At 47.0% G+C, this 27,252-nt stretch overlaps 1 protein-coding gene across 4 annotated transcripts in view; it reads left to right on the top strand.

Moving 5' to 3' along the window:
- The window catches only part of MSRA (methionine sulfoxide reductase A), a 337,717-nt gene that overhangs the window by 242,820 nt on the left and 67,645 nt on the right, over window positions 1–27,252 (top strand). For all 4 annotated transcript variants that reach the window (XM_028520342.2, XM_036032022.1, XM_036032023.1 and 1 more), the window contains one exon: window positions 6,610–6,716. In XM_028520342.2, coding sequence (XP_028376143.1) covers window positions 6,610–6,716 — 107 coding nt within the window. The remainder of the gene's footprint in view (window positions 1–6,609; window positions 6,717–27,252) is intronic.

Here is a 27,252-nt window from a genome sequence, read left to right as displayed (position 1 = left end):
GGCTCCTATCCTGTCCTGAAGGCCCCGCACTATTCTATAATCCTGATCTTTGGCCTCCTGGTGAATGTCTTGCTCACATCCATCAATTTCTCTTTCAAGACAGGAGTCACTACCTCTACACAGCCTTGCAGAACTCAGCCCCCTTCCACACCGATCAGGCGGACCACCCACTCTTTCCTCCGAGTCCCTGTGTTTTCCTAATCCACACTGATTTTTTCCCCATAACATCTTGTCAGTGGACTCAATGTTTGTGTTTCCCCAAAGTTCATATGCTGAAATCTAATTCCAAATGGGGAAGCATTTGGAAGCAGGGCCTGGGGGAGGTAATTAGGTCAGGAGGGCTCCACCCTCATGAGTGGGATTGTGCCCTTATAAGAAGAGGTCCAGGAGCCAGTGCACCCTCTTTTTGCCATGTGAAGACCAGGAAGAAGGTTCTCGCCATACACGGGATTGGCTGGTATCTTGACTTCCAGCCTCCAGAACTGCGAGAAATAAGTTTCTGTTGTCGATAAGCCACCAGTTTATGGGTTATGGTATTTATTATAGCAGCCTGAGCTGACTAAACACATCTCCAACACTTGATTATACTTGTCAGTTTCCAACCATTTCCCCTTACTGACTAGGAAGATAATCTAGTGTAAAAATGAGACTGTGTATTATTTCTGAATCCTAGTACCTGGCACCTTGCCTGAGATAGAGAAGGATGGGTGAATGGGTGGAAGGAAGAAAAGAAGGCAGGCAGTCACCAGAAAAAGTGAGGGCATTCACAACTATTGTTTTTCAGTGATTTTAATTGTTTTTGTTTCTTTCTACCATTCTGCACATCTTTCTGTCCCACTTTCTAGCACCCCAGTGGGTATGAGCTCAGGAGATACGAGATAATGCCAACAGGTCTGATTTTCCCAAACTTGAGATGAGAGACCAGTAGTGACGAGCATTAGAAAGCTTTTCATGGGTAAGAGCAGGAGTGGGAAAATTCACTCAAAGATTTTTCCCTTTCTTAGGTTTGTTTTCCATTGCATTGAAAAACTGGGCTGGAGGTTAGCAGAGTTAAAATTTAAAAGGAAGATAATTCTGATAAAAAGATGTAATGGACAATTAAAAATAAAATAGGACGTTTCTACACACATAGGGGGAATTTTGATCCTCTCATGGGATTTATCCATGTGACCACTGCATGAATGAATACCTGAGCTATTAATATAAATAAAGCTTCTCAGAGAAAAATGGCTACTTCTGGAATATCTTGTGTGATGTCATTTGTTATTTTTATTTCCAAAGTAGATCTGAAATTTTCTAAGATTATTACAAGTTGTACAAATAAAAGTATTTAACATCTACATATTTTTTTTGCATTCAACAAAGTGCTTTTCAGGTTTCATCTTATTTATTCCTCACAACAAACCCATAGGTTAGGCCTTTATAATTCCCATTTTACAAAGGAGGCTTGAGGCTTAGAAAGATTAGGTAATTTGCATTAAGCAAGTCAGTGGCAAAGCCAGACTTAAAAACAAGATCTTACAGCTCTAAGTCCTAGGCTTCTTACAACAGATTTAGTAAACAAATTTTCCTCACACATGAATTACTATTTTGCGTTCATAACATAAACCAATGGAGGTTGAAAGAAATGGTGAAAAGTTTAATGATGCTAAGCATCTGTAAATGCGATGTATTAAAAAATAACAAGAACAGAAAATCCATAGTTCTATGGGTTTCTCAGTCTGTTGAGCATCAAATCATATTTCCCAATGAACCATCTGCTTCCAAATTTCAAGCTCCTATCCATTTAATAAGCCTCTTCATCAGTGAAATGAAAGGTACATGCATTGGAATTAACAAGTATGTGAATGTGTGTGTATAGTTTTGTTTTAAGATATTATACCTTCTCCTTAAGATGAACATTGATGGGGGGAAAATAAATCAAATTAATGTTCTTATTCGTGTGTAGACCAGAGAGAGGTTAATGTCTTGCCCAGTATCACCAGATTCAACGAAGTCTAAATAAAGGCTCCGAAGTTTCCTCTCCATCCCCGACTGTATGTATCTCTTTAGCACTTTCTTATCTTTTTTCCTGGCCAGATAGGGGTTTAGCCAGAGTGACCAGGAAGAGAGTGTGTATTTTTTCTGACACGGGGGAATTTTTAGTTTCATTAGAACATCCAAAAGAGGCCAGAAGGTCAGAGCTGTAATTCAAACCTGCAGATGCTGGCTGTAATGGTGTGAATAACTCTCATCTTTCCAGTGTATGAGCAGTCGGTTTGGGTTTCTGCAAAGGGAAAGGTGCAGGGAGTCTGGGGCGGAGCTGTGGGTAGTGCCCACAATGTCACTCATCTTCAAAGCTGCCCAGAGTGAGTGGGGGACACCCCAAATCTGCACGAAGAAGACAAGGACAACAATGGCAAGAACTGTATCAGTATTGTAGTATTACAATTAACAGATGATCAAGTTTCAATTTAAATAAAAGGATCACAGCTTCAGGGAAGAGTTTAAATCTGTATCCTGGATTGCAGCAGTAGTATAGCCTCTAATTACATAAATAATACATGGATTAATTTTTATAGAAATGCATTGCCTTGAAAAATGCCGTTGATATTTTGATAGGAACTGGATTGAGTCTGTAGATTTCTTTGGATAATATGGGCATTTTAATAATGTTAATACTTCTAATCCTTGAGCATGGTATATTCTTCCATTTATTTGTATCTTCTTCAGTTTCTTCTGTATCTTATAGTTTTTCTAGTACAGGTCTTTTACCTTCTTGGTGAAATGTGTTCATAGGTATTTTATTCCATGAATAAAGAGGATGTGCTGCATATATACGATAGAATATTACTCAGCCATGCAGAGAATGAAATCTTGCCATTTGCAGCACCATGGATGGTGGAGAGTATTATTCTAAATGAAATAAGTCAGATAGAGAAGGACAAATACTGTATGATTTCACTTATGTGTGAAGTCTAAAAAACAAAATAAATGAACTAGCAAGACAAAAACAAACTCATAGATGCAGAGAACAAACTGGTAGTCACCAGGTGCGAGGGGTGTTGGGGCGTGGGCACCAAGGGTGAAGGGAGTGAGAGCCACCAATTACAGTTGTAAAAATAGTCGTGGGGTGTAAAGTACAGCGAAACAAATACAGTCTGTGATATTGTAATAACTAGGTATGGCGCCAGATGAATGTCCCATCATTATATTGTTTACCTGAAACTAATATAATATTGTACGTCAACTATAACTGAAAAATAAATTTTTTAAAAGATCTAAAGAAGTCACAGAGTGAATGCGTTGTCTTACATGCTCGTCCAGAATGGCAGCCGTGTGCGTCTCTCTTCCCAGCCACACGCTTCTGTACAACCCTCCAGATGTTTCTGCCCTCAGGCGGTCATGTCACTACAAGAGACGCTCTAAATGTGGATGTAAGCTTAAGGGTTTCATTATGCACTCCATCAGATTATTTGTGCAAATATGATTAGTGGAAGAGCCCATTATTGTACCATATACTTGGAATAATTCTTCATTATTCCCATTTTGTTTGATAAAAAGCTGGTTTCTATCCATAAGCAACAATTTCTCACGAGCCTCTGACAGTTCAAAGATCTTCAACCAAACGCACAGATATCTGTTGTCTTCAGTGTACAAGGCATATGGAGTCTTCAGGAAAACTTGTTGAAAATAGAAATGTCACACCTGCAGATTCTCTTTTACTCACAGACTAATTTCTCTTTTAAAAGAAAAATCTTCAATAGATGTAATCAACTCTGCACGCAGACCCTGCTTTTCTGCATCTTGTGCTAAATGGGGAGGGGTCAGATTTTACCAAAACCCAGCCATCCAGCAGCCTTTTTTCTTTGTGGAGAGTGATGCTACTCCCATCATGTCTTCATGCACAGAAGGGTGAGAGGGCGTGAGGCCGGAAGAGCCCTACTTGTAACTGAATGGGGGGACTGAAGAAGGCAGAGTGGAAACATTGCCAAGATACAGTTCTGGAATGTCTGTCCCTCGGGTCCCTCGGGTCCCGCTGCTACGGGAGCTCTGTGAGGGGAGGGTTTGCTCCCATTCACCTCTGTATCCTCAGCCTCCGGGAAAGTGCTCGGTACCTGTTAGGTGCTTCATTAATACTTACACTCTAATAATATTTATATAGTATATACCATAAGTAATATATATATACACACTATAATGCAGTTATATATTGCATACTATAATAATACTAGAATGCCTATGTGAATATGTAACTAACACAGAAATGAAATAGCTATTTTCTTTTATTTTTTAAGAAGGTTTTATTTAAGCTCTGGCTGGTGTACCTCAGTGGATGAGCGTGGGCTGCGAACCAAAGTGTCGAAGGTTCGATTCCCAGTCAGGGTACATACCTTGGTTGCAGGCCATGACCCCCAGCAACTGCACATTGATGTTTCTCTCTCTCTCTTTCTCCCCCCTTCTCTTTCTAAAAATAAATGAATAAAATCTTTTTTAAAAAGGTTTTATTTACTTATTTTTACACAGAGGGAAAGGGAGGGAGAAAGAGAGGGGGAGAAACATCACTGTGTGGTTCCCCTCCTGTGCCCCCCACTGAAGACCTGGTCCACAACCCAGGCATGTGCCCTAGACTAAGAATTGAACCGGCAGCCCTTTGGTTCATAGGCCAGTGCTCAATCCACTGAGCCACACCAGCTAGGGCTGAAATAGCTATTTTAATTTGGCATTTACTTATTGGAGGGATGAGACAATTTATTTTCTTTATACATATTAAATTAATATTTTCATGTCATTATTGGTTCTTTTAGCTACTAATTAGTTCCTGGTTTCCATGGGACCTTTGTGCACCGGGGACAGGAATGACTCTGAAGGTGGGAGAATGGGATTTCCAAGAAGTCAGCTAGGCTGGGGTGTGAACAAAGAGGCGTCAGAAATAACTCCCCACACACGCACATGTGTACACACGTGTACACCGTAGATAGCCTGTGGCCTGACCCTGAATCCTACTGTTTTGTTATGAGTTAACCCTCTGTCCTTTCCTGCAGTTTGGATTGTGAATTCCAGCTTGCCCGTCCATAACAGCCATTGTGACCCTTTGGAGTCTGCAGCTACCACACTTACCTCTAACATGAAACATGTCAATTACTTGTAGCTTTTCCTATAGCTCCTACGAAAGATTCTTGCATTTGCATTTGCATTTGCATTTACATTTACATTTACCTTTGTAAAGCAAATGTGAAAAGCACTCCCGTATGGATTGTGGAGTCTTGGGTCACAAGGTATAAACTCATGCATCCCCCATGCAACAAGTATCTGTGGAAGTGTATTGTCTGGCTCATGTTGTACCGGGCACTACAGCTGTGAAGTCCTGCCCCTGGGAGGCTCCCAGAGGAGCAAGCGGGACAGCCACACAGTAGCAGCGCAGTGCGATAAGACCTCTAAGAGAGGGGCCTGCAAGGCCCGAGGGATCCCAAGGAGTCAGTGACTGTCACAGACATGAGGTGCGGTCAAGGGAGGTTTTCCAGAGAGAAGATGCTTGAATTAAGTCCCAAAGGTCGAAAAGGGGCATGCGTGAAAGTGGGCACATGGCATGGTGGGGTGGAGGGAGCGTTGTTGGTGGCATACCTAGGGAAAGGTAGTTGGGAAGATTCAGGTTTTCCTCACATCACTGAAACTAAAAGCATTGCTGACAGACTGTAAAGGAATCTTGAAAATATCTGGACAAACACTAAGCCCTTGCTACATAAAGTTCAATCTGCTGACCCCACACGACCCATGAGCAACCTGGAAATGCGGGACGTCAGGCTCACCCCAGCCCCGCGGAATCAGAACCTGTACCTCAGCAACATCCCAGCTGACACGTGTGGGCATTCACATTTGGACTGGGAAACTGGTTTTCTCTGGAAGGTTGAATCTTCGGTTAGAGTTTCAGGACACTTGTCACAACGGAAACTGGTTCCTGAATGATGTGGTAAATGGATGAAGATCAATAGGGGATCTGTATGAAGCCGATGGCTATTTAGCTTTAAGGACTAAGTCAGTCAGTCAGAGATGGACCGCCAGTCACACCCCAGCAGCTGTGACCGGGTGGAAAGTGGACTGGGCTAACGTGAGGTCCCAGGGCTTTATCTGATGAGGTGCGTGAGCTTAGGCAAACCCTTTACCCTCGCTGAGCACCAGTGACTGTGTCCTTTCGAGGCACCTCCCGTGCGCCAAGCATCCCTCCGGGAACTGACGTGAACATCCTCGCGTTTCCTTATCTACCAACCGAGGGATGACAATACCTGCTGTGGAGGGTGTCTCATTAGGATCCAAGGAAATAATGTGTACCCCAGTGCTTTGCCAGGGATACATGCACTAGGTTATGCTTTAAATATCTGCATAGAAAAATGCATACTTATAGAGCATCTGCCGTGATCCAAGACCTGTGATGAATTGACCTCAGTTCAAAGATCTTGGTTATCATTGAAACAGGCAAAGCAAAACAGGTCCATGGCACGCGTGTTTAAGAAGGGAGGTGTCAAGGTAAAAGGAAAAGCAGCACTTACCACTCGAACCCCAGAGAACGTACGATGCTGCCCTTGTTGCCCAGTGCACCCCAGTCATCCTCTCTGCTTCCCACTCCCCCAGGCATGCGCCAAGGCAATGACCACGGCTCACAGTACCGCTCGGCCATCTACCCAACCTCCGACGCCCACATGCAGGCCGCCCTGAGGTCCAGAGAGGACTACCAGAAGGTAAGGGCTCCTGCCGCTCCTGGGCTCCTCCGTTTGCCCTCGCCCTCTGCCCCCACCAGGTCGGGCCCCACCTGTTGAGGGAGAGTCGGGTTCTTTTCACCTGGCGCTGTGTTCCGTTTGCACATTTTGGGGAAGTGTCTGTCTGCCTCTTGGAATAGAGCCACTCCGAGCCGTAAATGTGATAAGTGAGATTTTAATAATAGGCCCTTATGCATTTCTCTTTAAAAACAGCTTAATATATAGTCTTTCTCCCTCTCTTTTTGTCCTTCTCTGCCTCTCTCGCTGGATTTCTGTTTCTCTTTCCGTATTTGTTTGCACGGACTTCCATAACAAAGTACCGCCGACTGGGTGGCTTGAGCTATTGGGGACCGCCCTGCCTGGTATCAGAAGCTGTAACCCCCGCCAAGGCTAAGGCTGAGGGAGTGGCCTTGGACCGTAAGCCAGCAAGGAGACAAAAGCTTATCTCCCTGGCAGGAGCGCTGCTTCTGCTGCTTCATTCATAACTGAACCCCAATGCTTGGTCTGTTAGCCAATGACAGGTAAGATTCCCCAAGGAGGGAATGACCTAAGACAGGCACGATCACGTGGGAGGCCCCCAAGAAGGGATTTTGGGGGCTACAGCAAAAGGGCGTGATGGACCCTCACTCCTCAGCTGTGATGTAGACTGAGTCCTCATCGTCTGGGAGAAAATTTCCTTATACCTTGGCTGCCTTACTTCCCTTGCTCCACCTAAGCCTGAAACAATGACAGGATGGTGCAGCCCTGTGCTGGAAAGGGCGGGTTCCCTGGGTGATCAGGCCTAAGAAAGAACATGTAAATTCCTGTGAAACCTGCTTTGTTTAGAATGCTCTCAGTTGAATGATAAGGGTCCAAGGAAGAAGTAAGTTTGTTCTTTAAAGTTTTACGGTTCTTTGACCCTGACTCAAAATAGGCCCTCGGACTTCCTTGTTACCTATTGTTTGATCCTTATTTCCTGGCAATGAGTAATGAGCTTTTACCTGAATTCTTATTCAAATGAAACCAATAAAAAGCCTCTCCGGAGGGGGAATGGGGTGCTCTTCCCACCAGGGAGGGTGGCCAAACGGCGAGCTCCCCATTTTGAGCAGCAAATGTATTGTCTCACAGTCTGGAGGCTGGAAGTCCAAGGTCAAGGTGTCGGTCGGCAGAGTCGGTTCCTTCTGGGGCCCCATGCTCCCTCCTCGGCTCATAGACGGCCCTTTCTCCTGTGTCTCTTCACACAGTTCAGCCTGGAAAACTCTCTGCCTTGCTCATAACAGCAGATTGCATTATAATAAAAAATACTTCTCTAAAATGCAGACATTATATCATAAAATAATTATCTTCCCTATTAACTTGTGTTGTATTTTTTAAATCCCCTCCAACAGAGATTTAGTTCTGGTAAAAATAAGTTGAGTTGCTTTAATTTTTAGAACTTCATGATAATGCTTAAATTTGAATCATTGTTCTATTTTCTTTTTAATAGTTATATTCACTTTATTTTTTAAATTAAATTACATTTTTAAATTTTTTAAATTACAGTTTACATTCAGTATTACTCTATATTAGCCTCAGATATACAGCATAACATTTGGACAATCATGCCCTTCACAGAGTGGTCCCTTCGATATTTCCAGCACCCGCCTGGCCCCAGACATGGTTGTTACAATATTATTGACTATATTGTAACCTGTGCTGTAATTTACATCCCTGTGACTCTTCCATAAGTACCAATTTGTACTTCTCAGTCCGTTCACTTTTTTCACCCAGCCCCTCACCCCCCTGATTTGGATTCACATTTAGCAACAGAGCCAGTAGCTACTGTAATGCTGATCTGTTTTACAGTTATGTAACTAGTCTGTGCAGCAATTCCCAAGAATGTGTGGGTTCTCCACCTGTCCCCCACGGTGGCAGAGGTGACAGTGGGACAGAGGCAGTGACGACAGTGCATCTACTGATGAAAAGTTAGGAGGCCAAGCCACTCATGATCAGCGTGACTCCGAAAGCAGAGAGGGCTAAGGAGATGCTGCCGGGGCCCCCCTTCGTCCTCAGCACGTGCACCCCCACCTCACAGAGCTGCGCTGTCTACTTGGTGATAACCATAGGCAGCCTCTAGGATGGCCCTCGGTGGTCTCTGGCCACGTGCAATCCCTTCTCCTTGCTTATGGGCTGGATTTAATAACTCTCTTCTACTGAATGACAGAGGGATGGGATGTTATCTCTGAGATGAGTTGACTAAAGATTGTGACTTCCATCTGGGGGTCCCTTTCTCCCTCACTGTCTCTTGCATCACTTGCCCAGGGGCAAGCCAGCAGCCCTGCCGCCACCAGGCAGCCCTGTGTAAAGGCTCACGTGGCAAGGGGTGGAGGCCTCCAAGAACCACTTGGTAAGCCTGGGAGCCCCTCCGCCTCGGTCAGCCCTTCAGATGAGATCGCAGCCCCAGCCGACAGTTGGGCTGCAACCTCAGGGAAGACCTCAAGCCAGAGGCACCTGCCTAAGCCGTGCTATAGAAACCACAAGATAATAAACGTTTATTGTTTTGAGCTAAGTTTAGGAGTAATTTGAGTATATTTATATTTCTACCTAAAACACCTTTAATTATAAATTATTCTTTCCCATGTTCCTTTCCATCATGACTTGTCTGAAAAAGGTGGGCTTACGTGGTGACAGCTAAGCATGGAGCCTCTGGCTTAACATTGTCTTAGTTTGCATGTCAGCCGAGTGACTTTTTATCAGGGGCCTAACACTGAGAAGCCAGGGTCATCTTATCTACTCATCTGCTCAAGCAGACCTATAAGGACGAGAGAACTCACTATGATCCCCACATTTCAGATGCCCAGCATCATAAGGTTAAGTTAGTAGAGTTGCAGGAATTAGAAAAACAAGACCACACACAGAGAGAAATCGGGTGGCTGTTCTAAGACTCCAAGCCAGAAACAAGGGGGCTTCATCCAGGTTGGTCAAAGTCCGACTGGGATGAGGGGTCATCAGGAAGTGCAGCTATTGGAAGCGGAGGACATGAGGGAGGGAGGAGTCCAGGGTGACGGACACGTGTCTGGACAGTGGTGCTCTGTGTGACAGTGTGGAGGAGCAGAGGCAGGTGTGTGGGGAAGGGAAGGGAAGTTCGGAGATTGGAGGTTGAGCTGCCCCTGATGCGGGCATCCCCGTGGTTGCTCGGAGGAGACGTGGGCTGCCCTGCCTCACAGGGAGCATGGCTGTGACCGTTAACTGGGCGAGCGCGTGTGAAGTGCAGGGCCTGGCACGTAGTAAGTGCTCAACAAATGGCAGCCCTCGTTATTGTTAGGAGTTTATTTACACTTGGTAAGGGGACCCCATGTTGCTGGTAGAATCACCTAGGAAGAGTGTAGGAGATGGGTGGAGAAGGCCTGGGCCTGAATAACACCAGCATTGGAGCGCCGGGCGGGGAGATGCCTGTGTCAGGCAAGACGCTGGTCTGGGGGCAGCAGAGAGACAGCCCCGAGCCAGAGCTTAAAAATGGTGCTGCCTGGTTTAGTCTCACAATATGCAGTTACAAAGGCAGTCTTTAGTATGATTCTTTAGTATGATTTTTAGTATGAGTCTTTACCTATGATTCATGCCATGTACAAATGGACTGCTGTAATGATTCACAGTCCCATAATATAGTAACAGTAAGACACTCTGGACGGATATTAATTTTCCTCCAGAATATCTCCAAAGGAGGTGGCATGATGTTGGGTCTCACAATTAGAATTTTACTTACATTCGAAAGGTCAGCGCCTTCCCGTGAAGGCGAGGGCTGTCATACTCCTCATACTCCGAGTTCTGCCCCGGGGCAGTTTCTTGCCCTTGGCTCTGAGTGGAACCCACATTGGCTTTAGACAACTGGCGCACAAATGAAGTAAAGTTTAGGTGGTGAATATTAGTCAACTGTTTTAATAATTTCCCTGTTACTTTTGTCTATTTGCTGAATGTTAATCTTATCATCTTATATTCTAGACAGTTGTTCTAACCAAATGCTTTCTGGATGTTCCGTACCGAATCATACAGGCCTTCAATACAAACATTCATTCACATGTACATTTTTGCCTGGTTTTTGAAAGTAGGGTCTTGTTTGCATAAACATCAGGGTCACCTGTGTTCCCATCATCCAGATATTCATCGCTGTTAATGGACATAATCACATACAACTGCTTTCTCACCAGCTCAGGGAACAAATCCTGTCCCATCCCTTTTACTTGGTCACATCAGTAAAACTGGCCTTGGAGGGCACCGAAGGCAGGGGGCACATCAGTCTGGCTCCCTGGCCGGGACCCTCAAGACTGCAGGCCTCTTACTCTTGTGCCGGCTTGTTGCCAGGACGTGGGGCTGCCGTAGAGCCCAGGTCCTCGTGGCCAGCAGAGCTGCTACACGGGAACAACACTCCTGTCTGGAGGTGCACAGCACGGGGGTGAGGCACCCTGGGGAAGAGCCGAGTACTGAGAGCCATAGCCCTAGGGATCCCTGGCTGACCCCAGTCAAGTATAGAAAGTGCTTTTTGGTCCTGACACAGCCATTGCCCAAGAGCCCCCACCCAGAAGCCCTGGATCAGGACTCATCCTCTGTCCCCCCACCCCCGAGTACTAGGAATTACGGTCCCCCTTTCACATCTATTCAATACACCACGAAGGATTAAATCACTTTCCTTTTCTGGAAGAAAAGAGCAAAGTGACTACCTGTGTCGCCACCCCGGGAGCAGGGGGCTCACGGTGCACTGACACGTGGGCGACCACTGTCATTTTCCTCTTAGTCTGGCTGCCATGCAGAACAGAGCCCTGGACCAAGGCCGGACTGTGAGGACTCACTGGGGTGTGTGCTGCCACGCGCAGGAGCAGAGGGAAGGGGGTGGAAAAGAAGCAGGGGGAGCCAATTCAAGGTGGCCCCTGCTGCGGCTATTGGCGACGGGTTGTTTGGTCCCGATGAAATGACCCGTCAGTCACTCTGGGGAGACGAGAAGCATGTGTCCATTGGGTGCCGTCTGCCATGGGTTTCATGCTGCACTTCCCGGGTTGTTTGTGTGCAGGTTCAGGATGCTGTGTCCCTGGGGCAAGGAGCAGGAGGCCAGAGGCACATGGCATGCATGTGAGATGAGGTGCCTAGGGTTATGGCTTCATAAAGCTGATCAGAGTCCCTGCAGAGCTGGGCGCTGCAGCGGGGGTGGGGGAAGAGGAAGGTGAGGCCAACGGGGTCTGAGCTGGTGCCTGAGAGGCCCAGTCCAGGCCAGGCAGCCCAGCACAGTGCCTCAAGGACGCTTTACCCGCCGTCCAGTGACTTTCTGGCGCCTCTGTTAGAGTGGAGAAAGAGAAACACAAGTTTAATTGTCAGCAGGAATCCTGCTACAATTATACAGTTACAGAATATATAGTTATATATGTACTTTATATAATATAATTATATATAGGATATATGTAACTAATAATGATGATGATAATAATAGAATAGCATCAACAGTACCAATCGAGTTCTTACTACATGCTAATTACTGTTTAAAACCCTTTATATAAATGAAGTCATTTGCATATCTCTGACTATATTTGCCTCTATAGATACATAGATAAAATGGATATGTTTAGATTGAGGTATTTATGTATCTCTCTTTATGTAAAATTGTGTGCATTCATGTATCTGTTTCTAGTTTTGAAACCTGTATAGATTTCTAACTGTCCATTCAATTGATACAATTAATACTATACACACCAAAAAAAAAGAAATCAGTAATTTGCAGTGCCTACGAGAGACGATATTATTAGCTTTCACACCATAAAGAAGCTGGTCTGTGATTCTACATTCACCTTGAAAAGTCATGTGGCTTCTGCTGATGGTGTCTCAGACGGCACCCACTGCCTTCCCAGGGGGCGGGGGAGGGTACGAGGATGCGGAAGGGGCACCTGGCTTGCCCGCATTTTCTGCCTCGTGTAACCTTGAACCAATTCCTGAAACCGCAGAGGTCTTCAGTAGGAAGAGTCGTTTCGTAACCATGCTAAATCAGGGCATAGGACTCCGTCATCTCCTCATCAACATTTCGGTTTGTTTCTAAGCGCAGGGAGATGCTGCAGGTGACTCCTTCTGTGCGTTTCATGTCTGCAAACTGCTTTCCCTCCAAGAGCTGGCATTTCTGGCCCTGTCACTGCGTTCTGGGAATTCATCTTATTCGAGCCCTGGGGGGACCCCCATGTCCTAACTGTAACATGGACTTAGGCTCCTAATGTAACAGTCATCGCTAGTCTGCCCCCCCCCCCCCCCAGTAACCTCCTAGGAACCAGCTTCTTCAGCAACTTCTTCATACGTGAAGTTCCGAGTGACAGTGCTGCTCACCACAGAGCAGCCATTTGCACATCAAACTGGCTGATTTCATCACAGAGACCGATCGTTGGGCTAATTGGATGTGTAGTACTGCTGCAGAGCCAGAAACCTGGAGTGGTTTTCCGTCCTGACTGTGGTTCTGTGCGAAGCTGGCTGCGCTGCAGGTGCTGCAGGTGCCAGGCTCACCAGCAACCCCGGGAAAGGGGGAACGGCCGGAGGGTCTGCTCGTTTCCGTTCAGACTGGAACCCTGGGGTGTCCTCAGAAGGGGGTCCGAGCGAAGGGAAAGCTTCCCACGAGGTCCCTGGCCTTGCGAGCACTGGGTGCTGCTCCCGGTGTCTGACCGCTGCTTCACGCCCGTGAGGAGCTGAAGACTCCTCTGCACGGACTCGGTGGGGGCGGGGGGTGGTCTCACCTTTGGACCAAGACTTCGTGATCTTTTCATGATTGCGTTTTTGTAGATTTTTTTCAGAGTTTCGTGGTGTAATTATATGCTGATGCTGTTAATTGGAGGAGATAATCTGATGTATTATTAATTGTTTTCAGATTATCGAGTGCAGATAGTTTACCTCCCAAGTGAACCTGTCACGGCCAGCATTTTCCAATATTCGCCTCGGAATCGTGGCCTTCGGCAGGGCCGGAGGTGTTCCCACGTGATTCTTCCATCCTGAAAATGTGGCTCTTTCTCATTTAGGAATTAGATATTTTGATCACTGATACCTTCTGTTTTTGAAATTGGATAGAGAGTCAGTCAGCGTACAGGTTGCTCTCCTGGCCACACGGCCCCGCCCCCGCCCCCTTCCCGACTCCTCAAAGCTTCGGGAGCCGCCAGTGCAGCCTCCGCTCTGGGTAGACTTCGGGGGAATGTTTAGCAACCCACTATGTGCCAAATGTAAAGTTGTTTAAAAGTCCGTTTCTCTCAGTCCCTCAGCCTGTGTGTACATGTAGCCATCTATCTGCCTAGCCACCCATCCATCCGTTCTTCCAGCCATATCTCCAACAGAGCGGTCATCTTTACGTGTGTACCACGGTTTACCTTCAAGTCCACGTGTCTCGCACCCTGCCGTCTGTACTCTGGGTAGCGTCATTTTAAAGGAGGGAACCCAAAGTGAAAGGTAGAAGCAGTAGGCGATGATTGGATTACATCAAGAATTTTCAGAATTGCTTCAGCTTTGATTATTTAATTGTCTTCCCTAAATTTCAAATGTATTTTATAATTTTGTTCAGCTTTGATTATTTAATTTTCTTCCCAAAGCACTCAGATTGCAGCCAAATAGCGACTCCCCAAGCTCTCCAGTGAAGCCCTGACAAGTTATTGTATTTGGCTTCTGCCTGTGTATTGTGTGGGGCGGGGGAGGGAGAGAGAGAGAAACAGCTTTCGTTTTCAAATAACCTACCTACCAGTGCTACCAAGTTTTCGCTCCTTTTTTTCTAGCACAGTTTAAATGTCATCTCTATGTCAAGGATGCTCAGAATGTATGGCTAGAACTAGCCTCTGGGTTCCAGATCCCCATAATCCACCGCTTAGTTGTTATTTCTGCTTGCTAACATGATATTTCCTAAACTGGAGGCTCTGTTACCCTCACTCCCTGAAACGGGCCCCTCAGCTCTCCCCACCATCCCCACCATCATCTTTAATTGGCTTACGCAAGGCTCCTAGGAGTCATCCCGGTCGCACCTTTTCCTCACTCCTCACCTCTGAGTAATCAGATTACCCCAGATTCTGCCTCTGAATATATCTGCAGGGTGCCCTCTCTTTCATTTCCGTGTCCATCTCCTAATTCCTGGACCACCGAACTGCTGACCTCCCTATGCACCACCTACCCACACGGGGCAGTCAGAGCCTCCTCCTGAGTCCAACTCCGGTCATTTCCTTCTGTGTCCATGCAACCGTGACTTCCCCGTGACATTTCGAGGAAAGCCCAAACTCCTTCGCCTACAAGGTTCCACCCGATCATTTTGCTGTCTTCCCATAAGACATGTGTAACTGCTAGCCAGAGTGCCGAATTCTCACGGCGTACAGTTCTTGTTTAGGTCTCAGAGCTGTTGAAGCTGAAGAGATCTGGGAACTCAGGGCGAGAACTACAGTCACTCGCGGAAAATGTTACAGCTGCACAGCCGTCACAAAGCGGGGTTCTGTCGTTCTTTGTATTCCGAAGTCGCCTCCTGTGTGGACTCACTGCTGCCACCTAGAGCCCAGATCCAGCGGTGCAAGGAACGGCTGCTTTGTTCAGCCTGTTTTCTAGACCTGCAGGAACCAACGTCTGCTTCGACCGTGGCATTCCATCCGCAGAGCCTTTGCTGTCTCTCTTGGCGCAAGAAGTTGCTAAACATCACAGCCGTAAAACACTATTGGGTGAGATGAAGTCAGTGGTTGGTGTATGAAACCATCTTCCTTTCTCTAATTCGCCAAATCTCTGTTGGCCCCTATGGTGGTTACCTATGGCTCCTGTGACAAACTTCCAAAAGCCCGGTGGCTTAAAGCAGCAGAAATTCATTCTCTGACTGTTCGTTTCCCTGGGCTGGAAGGAGTCAAAGGCTTCAGCTGGCTGTGCTCCCTCCGGTGGCTCTGCGGGAGCATCCCTCTGTTGCCCCTCCTGGCTTCGAGCGGCTGCCGACATTGCTCAGCTCGTGGCCTCATCACCCCAGTCTCTGCCTTTGGGGTCACGTGGCCTCCTCCTCTTCTGTGTCCGGTCTCCCTCTGCCTCTGTCTTCTAAGGACACGTGACATCACTGAGGGCCCACCCGATAATCCAAGATAATCTCCCCATCTCATGCCTTTTGTTTAATTGTATCCGCCAAGCCTTTCCCACATAAAGCGAGACTCGCATGTCCCAGGGGCTAGGACGTGGGCACCGGGGGTCACCATTCTCCAGTCTGCCACAGTCCCCAGGCATGGTTTCCAGCGGGCCACTGTCCTGAGTCACTGCCTCACATGGGGACCGAAACTGGGGCCCTTCTCTCTTGTGCTGCTCAGGAGACATTGGCCGCGCTCCCCAGGCGGGCACCCACCTGGCTTCCAGAGAGGGTGGAACCAAGTCTGGTCTCTCCCGGGGTCCGTGTCTAATTTTGAAGGGAAGTGGGAATTCACATAAGCTAATCCCCTTGCAAACATCTCTGCTCTCAAAAACTCCCAGCTTCACCCCCATACTCCCCCATACTCCTTACCAAGGTGAAATAGCGTGGCAAATATAACAAGAGAGAAAATCCTAAGAGCTAGACTTCGGAGAAGTTGGGGTGGGAAATTATGTATTTGTGTGAAAGTAATCAAAGTAATGCTTGAATGGTTGGCAAGAATATTCCAGTATTCAGTGACTATTAGTAAATTCCTGACTTTTCTGGTCTTCATTTTAAAATTATCCAGGTGTGGATAACAAAATTTCCTCACAGGTTTGTTATAAGAATTAAATGAGATTTATATATATATATATATATATATATATATATATATGAAATATGCCACTTGTTATGGACTCAATATACATACAAATATATACAAATACTAGCGTACACATGCATACTGCTACCATGGAGAAGTCACCCAATACACTCGTACAGTAACTGAAGCTGAGCCACTTGCCCCTTCAGTTTTCCAGTACAGAAAGTAGTTTTAATTTTGGCAACTCAATTAAGAAAAATTAAATATACTTAGTAAATATCCAGTTATGCCATAATCATCATAATATAACTGGACTTGGTCATTTCTTACCAAGAGGTATAGATCCTTTGTGTCTTCTTGTAAACATCTACAGGCTAAAAATTTGAAAATGGCCTTTCTTCCCTACCTTCCCCCACCTTCCTCAGTAAACCACGACATTAATTATCTTGTCAAATATTACATCCTGATTTGCATTACAGCTGTTTCAGGCACACCTGTCTGAAGATGACCTCGTGCAGTTGGCCCTGACAAACGGCGCTGCACACGGCCACAGACGTCCACATGTCCCAGTGCTGCTCCCTACAGACCACTTCCCGGGAGTGCCCCTGGCCCTCCGCGAGCTCTTTTACTCATTCCCGTCTCCCTGAGGCCTGGTACCGTGCTCGCACCTCTCGGACTGTTAGCAAATATTTGTTGGCCTGAACTGGAATGCTGTAACCGGATACGGAAGGCCACTGTTACCCTTTGTATGGACTGAATATTTCTGTTGCGCCTCCCCAAATGCTCACATTGAAGCCCTAACCCGCAGTGTGATGGTGTTTGGAGATGGGGCCTTTGAGAGGTAATTAGGGTTAGATAAGACCCTGAGGGTGGAGCCCCATGACGGGGTTGGTGCCGGTACGAGCAGGGGCACCGGAGGGCTTTCTCTCCCCACGTGCACACAAAGCAGTGGCCAGGCGAGCACACCGTGAGATGGCGGCCATCTCTAAGTCAGAATGGTGCTGGCAGTGAAACCTACCCTGCTGGCACCTTTATCTGGGACTTACCAGCCTCCCACACTGTGACAAATGAATGCCTTTTGTTTTAAGCCACCCTGCCTGGGGTACTTTGTTGGGGCAGCTCAAGCTGACCAAGATACCGTGGAGGGGTAGAAAGAACCACGGCCTTGGATGAGGACCCCTGGCCGGGGTCCTGCTCAGCCTTTACTGACCATGACCTTGGACAGGTCTTTAAAGCTCTAGTTCCATCTATGAAATGGGGGAAATAAAAGTGAAATGTTTTACAATAAATCTCAGCAGTTTTCAGTGCTTTGTCCCATGCGCCATGAGTGGCCCTCACCCCCACGTGGGGAGGCAGCTCAGGATCTGTTCTCCTGCCTGCCCGAGGAGGAGCTGAAGCTCCGAGGGTTTCAGTCCCTTTCCCAAGATGACCCATATAGGACATTTAGAGAACCGGGTTATTTGACTCTGAATTTCATATGCTTTTCTCACACGCTGTGTGAGGGATTACCTAGTAATCTGTCAAGCAATTTTTACGAGGAGCAGGACTTCATGGGGTGACTCCGCAGACAAGGCTGCCTGCATCCTGCTTTCCTGAGGCCCTTACATTTCAAACCATTGTGAAAATACGGGACCAGAGAGTCTTCCTTCTGTCACGAATTGAGAAAATAGCAGGGTTATTTCCATGCCTTTATTCACAGGTAAATGGGTAGGTTGCCCACCAGAGGTACCCCCTTGCAGTCTGCTGTGCTCTCTGCTGTGGTGTTAAAACCAGTAGGAGTGCCAGAAGACTCTGCTTTCACCAACACCGAAAGTCACTTATTTGCATAGTAGGGCCCTGAGTAGTCATGGGTAAATGTCAGTTGATATTTTGTGGCTGGGGGATTAGCCAGTTCTTCTTTTTAATTTTTTTTTAATTTGTGCTGTTGTTTAAAGCACGGACTTACGATTTTTAAATGCCCATGGAAAGGCCCTGAATAATTCATTCACTTACCTTAGTCAAAGGGAGAAATCCCCCTTTGTATGCCCAGCAATAAAGGGGCAGTTCCCCTCACACCCCCTTTGTAGCTTTGTGGTTATCATTACAGGCATCATTGTGAACTCAAAATAAGAACTCGTGAAAGAAATGTTTTAGAAGTGCCCATTTCTGGAGTCAGGTGTCTCTGTTTCTATGTACGCAGCCATACAGGCGGCTAAATCTTTAGCCTTAATGGTTTAGGTGCATCTAGGTGATTATTTTCATTCCCACTCATTACTGTGTGTTAGACTCTCTGTGTATGAGTACAGATTGCCCTTTCTTGCACTGTATTTAGAAATATCTGCATTACCCCTGGGCATTTGTTCATTAATAGGGAGTGGGGAGAGGAAAAGCTTGTAATAATAGGCTTTACATATTATTAAACTGCATCCACATTTGGGTCCAAATGGAAAATCTGGTTTGTGCCACTGCCCTCTGGTGGTGGTAGCCTGTTGCTGCAGTGGCACAGAACTGCATCCAGGGTGGAGTCTGCCCTGCAGGGGCAGCTTCCAGGAGCAATGCTGACAAGGACATTGCTGGCCTTCAGCCTTCTGTTCAGGTCCACTGCTTTTCATCTGTGTGCTTTGCAGGCACCTTAGGATTCCACTTACTGGTCAGGATAATGATAGAAGAAAGCATTCTTGTGAGGACCAAGGAGACCTTTTCATTTTATGGGGGGCATATGCACAGAATAACCCAGACTGAGCTGGAGTGACATTTGAGTGAATTCTCATTCTCCGCGGGCCATGCTCCCACTCATCTTTCAAGGCCAGCGTGGCCAAATGCAGGGGCTCCCAAAGTGTGACGTCCATACCCATGTGGTACACAAAGTGACTTCGTGGTGTATCCAGGTGACCCTTTTAAACTTAAATAGTTATGTGTTTGTCTCAACATGTGTTAGGAACTATGCAGGCTGTGTTCGAAGCCCACGATTTCATTGATGTTGTTGCTGAAGTGGAGACCAGGACGGGGTGCGGGCACACTCAGCTGCACTCTTTGTGGCGACGTGCCGCTCGGCTGCTGGAGCAAACCCGGTGGAGGTGTGGGGAGGGTTGGGACAACAGTGACACTGCTACTGTACTCGCTAATGGTGTGACCTTAACCCCTCTGAGCCTGGATCCCCTGATTCGTTACATAGGATAATAATGGCTACTTCTTAGGGCGTTGTAAGCATTATATGATAATGGTATGGTGGTCAAGTGTCTGTCACAGAATTGGTGCCCTCGTCTCCCCACACCCCAGGACGCTTCTCAGAGCCCGCCCTGGCCCGTGTGCTCGTCCTGCTGAGTTGGCCTCGCTCATTTCACCCAGCCTGTTTTGAGAGCTCCCGTGTTTCTCTTCCCTCCTGACTGTAAGTGGGACCTTCTCTTGCTTTGCCTCCATCGGTGGGGCACTCCGTACAAAGCTGGCACTCCATGAATGTTTGTCGGGGGAATTAAGGACAAGTGCAAAATAATGCTAAGCAACATTTTCCTGTCCTCTGGCACATTTTAGTGCATTTCATCTGTCAGATTAGGACAGGATCCGAACATCATTCCTCCCGTCTCACTGATTCATGTGGTCTGATAACAGGAACAGGATTAGGTTCCTGCCCATTGGCTGCAAGCAGGGAGGAAAAAAGGCCTGCAGCGTCTAGTGCCTGCCTGCTGCTAATATCACTCTTATCTTACCTACTAATATATAGGTTTAGCGGGCACGCCTGCGTGCACAGGCTCTGCTTGTTAATTTCAGTGTAAGATAAATGGAAGGCAGTAGAAACATTTTAAACCGGGTATTTCAGCAAGGATAGGATCTATTTTAGAGGCAACAAAAGAGCCTTTGTTGCTCAGGCAGGTAGATTTATAAGCCTTGCCCTGGTTTAGTCTATACAGAATGGCCTTAGGAGTGGTACGATCAGAGGATCTACACGGAGGGGGGGGGGACTAGGAGCCCTTCCATTTTAGTGGTAACAAGAGTGAAACAGGGTCTGTTGTTTGCCCACAGAGGCCATGCGCTTGCCATTAAAATCCCCATGGATTTTGTCTCAGCTCTGTGTGGTTCTAAGTTTCTCCCGTTCACCACAACAGAGCCATCCAGCCAGTTCCTCGGTGCCTGCTTGCCTTTCTGCAACGGAGGCGATGTTCATTAAAGGCTTTGAGAAATCAGAGCTTTCATGTTTGCCATGAAAGCCAGAGAGCCGCAGCACCTCAGAAGCCGAAATGAAAGGACATGTGTGTGTGCGTGCATGTGGGTTTAGAACTTAAAGGACAGGGAGAAGAAAGAAAATAGATGTTACCGCTTTGCACTTGCTTCAAAATGTGCCTTACTCCCTCTGGTGCGACCATTTAACTCCAAATGTGTCCCTTATCCCCCTCTGCCCCCACCACATGCTCCCCACCCCCACCACATTCATCTTTGCTCATGTGACATCTGTTCTGGGCACTGCAGAGCAGTCTTCTTGTTGCCATGGCAGCTAGTGGAGAGAGCCCGCCCATTGGCTGCTGGCGGAGAGGAGGAAAAAAAGGCCCATAGTGTCAGGGGTCGTGTGCCTAGTGCCTGCCTGCCACTGTTTTCAGTCAGCTGCTGGCTGGGCCACATTAACAGAGCATGCTGCAGCGGGCAGAGGCCCACAGGGACTGCCCGCCACAGCTGTGTACATCATCGGGTGGAAGGGGGGCCCCAAGGTCAATGTCGTTAGTTTCTCCCTCAAGTGTGAAGTATGTGAAGGACAAAAGCAGAGCAGGTAAAGAAAAGTGGGCTGCCTTTTCCTTCACCTTGAACTCCTCCTTTCCTTTTGTAGTATTTGGATTTGAAATTCGGAGAATGACCCTCTCTGCTCCCAGCTACCCCCATGGCGAGAGGGCCTGGGCCTCAGTTAAGCTGTCAGAATAAAAGCTTCTATCAGATTCCATTTACCTTGACCATTACCCTGTCACTCTAAAACAAAACGAGGACAGTGTTCCATTTCGAAATCCACCTGATTGTTTTTTAAATCATTTTCCTGAACCTGATTGTTTTTTAAATCCTTTCCCCTTGTTGGAATCACCTCTGAATTCAACAATGGCATTGGAGTCGCTGCTCGGGACTCGTAGCTCTGGGCTACCCGTATCCTCACCCCTCAGCCAACTGCATCACTGCCCCCAAGGTCTGATCCTGCACCTGGCAAATCAGATGGTAAAGTCTCACTGGTGAGCCCCACCTGCCTCTTTGGGTTCCCTTTTCCAGGCAGGGCTGGAGGTCCCCACCAATGAGTGATGGGGGCACACATGCACCAGCCACACCCAGGGCCTTGGACCTCAGAGTGGGGTGCCCGCAGGGCTTCAGTCGCTTCTCCCCGGCCACACTGACCACACAGCTGAGGGTGAGAAGGAGTGTTCACGAGCTCGCTCTCGCCTGCTCCTCCAGTGAGTGCGAGGAGGTCCCACCGAATCCCTCCCCTGTGGGAGCAGAAGCTGATCGTTCCCAAGGTCACACAACTTGTAATGGCCGAGCCCAGGATGCAGACGCTGGTTCTTTGATTGCCAACTCCAGGCATACAGTTTCCATGCTGCCACGGGGCAGATTTCTGGACAGAGCCTTGCCTGGGGAAAGGTGGACCATGATGAGATCATTCTTCCTGTTTGTATTCATGCTTTACCATGCCTGCTTTACATTTATCAATAATAAGAGTGTTTCATTAGTGTTTAATTTGTCAAGATCAGGGGCTAATGGCTTGAGGAAATTGTGTTGCTCCTAGTGGCTGCTTGTGGGTATAGTCTGCCTGAAAGTTCCGCATACAATGCACTTTCATTGAGCAGAGGCTCCCAACTACGGACCAGGAGGAGCCATGTGCCAGAGCCAGAGACTGAACAAGCTCACTGGCGATTATTAAACTGCCCTCCCTGCTTCTCTCTCGCTCTCTCTCAAACCTATTTTGGTCACTTTTCTATTTGGGGATGGTGTGGTTATTGTCAAAATAGAAATGTTCTGCAAAATCATGAAGGGAGAAGGTCTGTGTGAAGCCAACTTTGCAGAGTGAGGATGGTGTATGTTCACAGTTCAATTCACTTCAAAAGTATTTACCAAGTACCTGCATATTGGGATGGGGAGGATATTGCAGAAACCCACAGGCAGAATCAAGATCTAGAAATGCATATGCATGACCACGCAGGGGTGTCCAACCGCGACTCACAGGCTGTATACAGCCCAGGGTGGCTATGAATGCAGCTCAACACAAAATCGTCAATTTACTTAAAACATTATGAGATTTTTTGTGTGTGTGATTATGTGTCGCAATGTATTTAATGTGCAGCCCAAGTCAACTCTTCTTCTTCCAGTGTGGCCCAGAGATGCCAAAGGTTTGGACAGCCCTGCTGGAGCTCCAAAGAGCACCTCCGTCACTTCTCTGTTGACTGAGTCTACACTTAGCTTCATGTGAAGAGCAATGCTCAAAACATAACAAAAATACTGGTTTTTTGAGAACAAAAAAAATGGCCCTGAAATGAAAGCCAGCTAGTACTTCTGGTGTGGAAAAAGCTTTCAAATATGAAATGACTCATCCAACGAATCATATAGCTATCAAAAGACAAAGCTGAAAGTTGATCGTTTGTAGGGTTCTGTGAATTCTGGAGCCTCACCCACATCAATTGAATTTGAATCTGTAGGAGTAGGGCCAAGAAGCTTGAAACATTTAAAACTCCCTGAGTGATTTTGGTGCACAGCTAGGTTTGGGAACCTCAGTGTAGCGGACGAGTCTGTAGTCTTGGGTAGTCTTAGCACTCAGTCCTCGGCCTTCCAATGTAGTCTTGGATGTTTGACCCTGGATAATTACCTTCACCACTCAGCTGCAATCTCCTAATCTCCAAAACGGATTTAATCTTCTGGGCCTCAGAAGTTTATTGTGTAGAACAAATGAGAAAATATGCACCAAGCTCGTGATTTGCAGGAGGGCTGGGTCAGTGTTAGTTCTCGGCTGTTCATGCTCCTAACCATCCCGGCACATCACACCCAGTTTAACTGAAGGCCACGGTTTCATCAGCTTCTTGCACACGGAGGCAGTGACTTGTTCAAGGGCAGCCCACCTTGAACACACAGCTGTTGATGAGGAAGGCAGGCCTGGGTCACGACAGTGGCTCACTGAGGCATGCTTATGACTCAGTTTTCTACCAGCGCGTTCCTTCCCCTGACATATGCGACGCCTCCTCCGTGGTGGGCTCATGGGTAAGGATTTTAGGGAAGAGTTAACCCACGAGGTCCTCGTCAAGCGGCCCTCTTTCCCACTCTCATCCTCTGTGTTGTGTGAGTCAGCCGGATCTGCTCCGCTCAAGGAAACAAAATGGCTTGTTAGTAATTAGCTGAACCGAAGCGCCAGTCTTTTCGTTCCTAAGTTCTGTTCTTCGGTGTTTGAGACTCTGGGTGATGTTGTTGGTCTAATGGGCATGACCTCCCATGGAGGCTCTCAGACTGTTTGACCTCAGGACCTCTTTAAATGCTTAAAAATGATCGAGGACCCCAACTAACTTTTGTTTTTGAGTGTTGTTTCTATTGATATTTACCATATTAGAAGTCCAAACTGAGATTTTCAAAACACAAGCATACATTCCATTAGCCATCAGAGTGATGCCCCCACACTTTGTGTAGCATCTGGAAAATTCCATCTATACTAATGGGAGACTAAGACTGAAACAAAGGAACTATGCCTTAGTATTACTATGAAGTCAGTTTTGACTTGGGGACCCTGTGGTATCCCCCAGCCACCCTGAACTGTTGACCTTGAGGACACAGGTTGTGCATCCTACCGCACTGATGTGTCTCACAGAGGAGCGCAGAGGTCAGAGCAGAGATCAGTGACGCACTCACCGATGTAACTGGAAAGGGACCTCAGAGAAGGCCCTGGAGCCCTGCTGCTAAGCTGGGCTTGCAACCCAGAGCTTCGGACCGCGGGGCCTTCCTTCCCTGTCTTCAGTGTAGTGGCTTCCGGCACACGCTCGAGTGAAAGACAGCTGGGTTCCAATCCCAGCTGTGCTACCAGGTAACCTTGAATAGAAGTTAAGTTTCTTAACTTCTCTGGCCTCAGTGTCCTCATACATAGAATGTGGATTGTAGAAGTATCTACTTCTTAGCTTGCTGGGAGAATAAAATGAAACAGTGTATGGAAAGGGAGTGGCATCTTACATGAGCATTCAATGAATGTTAACCCCATTGCACTTTGATAGACCCTCTGGCCTGTTCGTCATTTTTATATTCCTCATTTTGCTTCCAATCAACTAACTCTTAGAGGTGTGAGTCTGCACCATCATAGCAGTCACCACTCCTGGGTTTACTTCCAGCTTTTCCCATTTCATGGTCTCAGTTGTTCTTTTTTTCTGACGGCCTTTGGGCTGGTTGACTCCCGCGAGAAGCACGGGGATTCCGGGCTGCACATTGGGCGCCGAGTCTCTGTGCCTTCCCCGCACGCTGAGAGGAAGGCAGAGCGAAATCCGGGTGTAATTAGCTTACATGTCAGACCCAACAGTCCATGCTGCACGTGACGCAGGCGTGCGCAGTGTTCTCAAGGTGGTATGAAACCTCATAATGAGCCAACAAATAGTATTATTACAGTTGAATAAACTGAAGCATGATTTACAATGATTAAAATTTGTTTGTGGCATATGTTTTTCTTTCTCTTTTTTTCCCTCCACAGTGGAATGCATGCTTCTGTAGCACCATCCATTTGCAAATTGCATTCCCAAGTCACTTTCCCATTGTCTACTAATCAGTGCGTGGGAGGGCTTAGTGATAGCAGGTGAGCTGGTTCTCCTTATTTGATAAATGTAAATCTAACACTTTCTTACCAGGGGTGGGGCGAGGGAGGTGGCTCTGGTGGCCCTCATATACAAGCCAACAGCTTTTCTACTACAAAACTTATTGTTTTTAAACAGTATGCATGAATTTGAAGGCTTCACTAGCAAAAGAGCAACAAAAGAGAGATTTTAAAATAGTGTCCTATAAATAGCAAGTTTTTCGTATCTAGTTTTACATATTCAGTCAGATGAGACAATCTGCAGTCCACGGCCCTGCCCTCTCAGATCCTGTGCAGACATATGTGGGTATCAATAATGAATTAGTAAATTAACTCATCCTCAGTCTTGCTGGGTGTCTTGCTGAGACACCCCTTGTGGCTCTGTTGGTCACCCCGAAGTCTTTGAAGGCAGAATGTCCTGTGCTCCTGAGTGGCAGCCTTGTGCCCGGAGCTGACGTGGGATCACTGTCTCTGAGCTGTGGGGTTGGAGTGTTCCCCTCTTGCTAAGAAAGGAGCGTGTGTCACCTGAAAGATGCTGGCTTCGGAGTGAGAAGACCTGGGTTCTTCTGTCCCTGGTACCAGCAGCTGTGTGTGTCCTTGAGTCAAGTGTCTCTGTCTCTCTCTGTCGCATGGTCCAAAGATATCTCAGCAGCCGTCATTTCTAATGTTGATCTAGGGAGTGGTGGCTGACTTCCCCCACCCTCAAGCGTGCAAAGCCAGCCATAGCCAGTGTCTTTGAGGGAAAGAGTGTGTTGCATAGAATCAGAGTCAAAAATTGTTAAGAAAATGGTTGAGCTAACCACAGTGATTTTGAGTGAATCTAGGACTTGGAATCTCAGGTTTCCAAGTCAGGGATCGTTCAGTTCGCCAAGTCATCCTCCATTCCCGTGTGAGGTGGCGGACACAAAGACTTCAGGTCTACTCTCGGGTCCGTGAATGGCTGCCGTGGACAGGTTTCTTTTCCTTAGTGTATTGGTTAGCCGCCACTGTGTAACAAGCCACCCAAAACTTAGTGGCTTAAAACAAAAATAACTTTTCCTATTTCTTATAATTCAGTGGGCGGGCTGGATTATCCTGTTGATTTTGCCTAGGCTTGTTCCGGTGACTGCCTTTAGTTGGTGGGTCACCTGGAGCCTGGGCTCCGTTGGAGCAGCTGGGACGTCGGGAACTCTGTCTTCACACGGTCCTTCCTGTTCAAGGGCCTTAGCCCAGGGCTAGGCTGCCTCATAGGGTGGCGCAGTGTGCTGAGCCCCGATGAGCAACTGCTTGTCACGCTTCTGCTCGCTTTGCCAGTTTTCCATTGGCTAAAGTCAGTCGTGTGCTCAGACCCAGAGCTGATGTGGGAGGTGACTGCTCCAGTGTGGGTGTCAGCAGACACGATTCACTGAGGCTGTTTGTGTACAGTCTGCCCTCCGCCACCGCCCTTTCGCCTCAGTCTTCCTTCTGGTCCGTAAGATGGGAATAGGTTAGCAAGAATGAGTGGAGGGCCAGCCTGAGAGTCAATAGATGTGTTTTTTTTAAATATCCAATTTAATTCTAAATATGTGTGGGATCACAGGCTTCTTTTTTCTGAAGAGAAAAAGGAAAGTCTTGGAGCAAGTGACTCAAGGGCCCACCTCTCAACACACACACACTCACATACTCCCTTTTTCATCTCCCGTATAATGTAAAAATCAAGTGTGCTTGGAGGATCTTATGAAAAAATCTGATAAATATATTTTCAAAAACACATAACGAAATTGTGTTTTATTAAAATAGAGCATAGTGAAAATAAGCATCTTATTCCAGGTCCCATGTCTTCTCTGGGTGTTAAGTTCACTCTAAAGAAGTTCGGCAAATCAGGGTGTGTTTGTGTGAAGTTAAGCACGACAGGAGGGACTAAAGGTCAAATGCAGCGTCCGGTTGTAGCCTTTGTTCAAAATGGAGGCATTTTAGCTAATTCAAGTTTTTATTTACTCTAACCATTTGACAGCCTGCTCTGACACAGCATCATACTCCAGCCGTTCTCTCCTGTCTCCTTGTGTTGTTGTATTTGCTTGGTGTGTTCATGTTGTGTTTGTGTCTACGTGTGTGTTAGGGGCGGCTC

This window comes from Phyllostomus discolor, chromosome 8 (assembly GCF_004126475.2).
Source record: "Phyllostomus discolor isolate MPI-MPIP mPhyDis1 chromosome 8, mPhyDis1.pri.v3, whole genome shotgun sequence".
Taxonomy (NCBI): Eukaryota; Metazoa; Chordata; class Mammalia; order Chiroptera; family Phyllostomidae; genus Phyllostomus; species Phyllostomus discolor.
The sequence above is the reverse complement of the archived record's forward strand: the minus strand, read 5'-3'. Positions and strand labels throughout refer to the sequence as shown.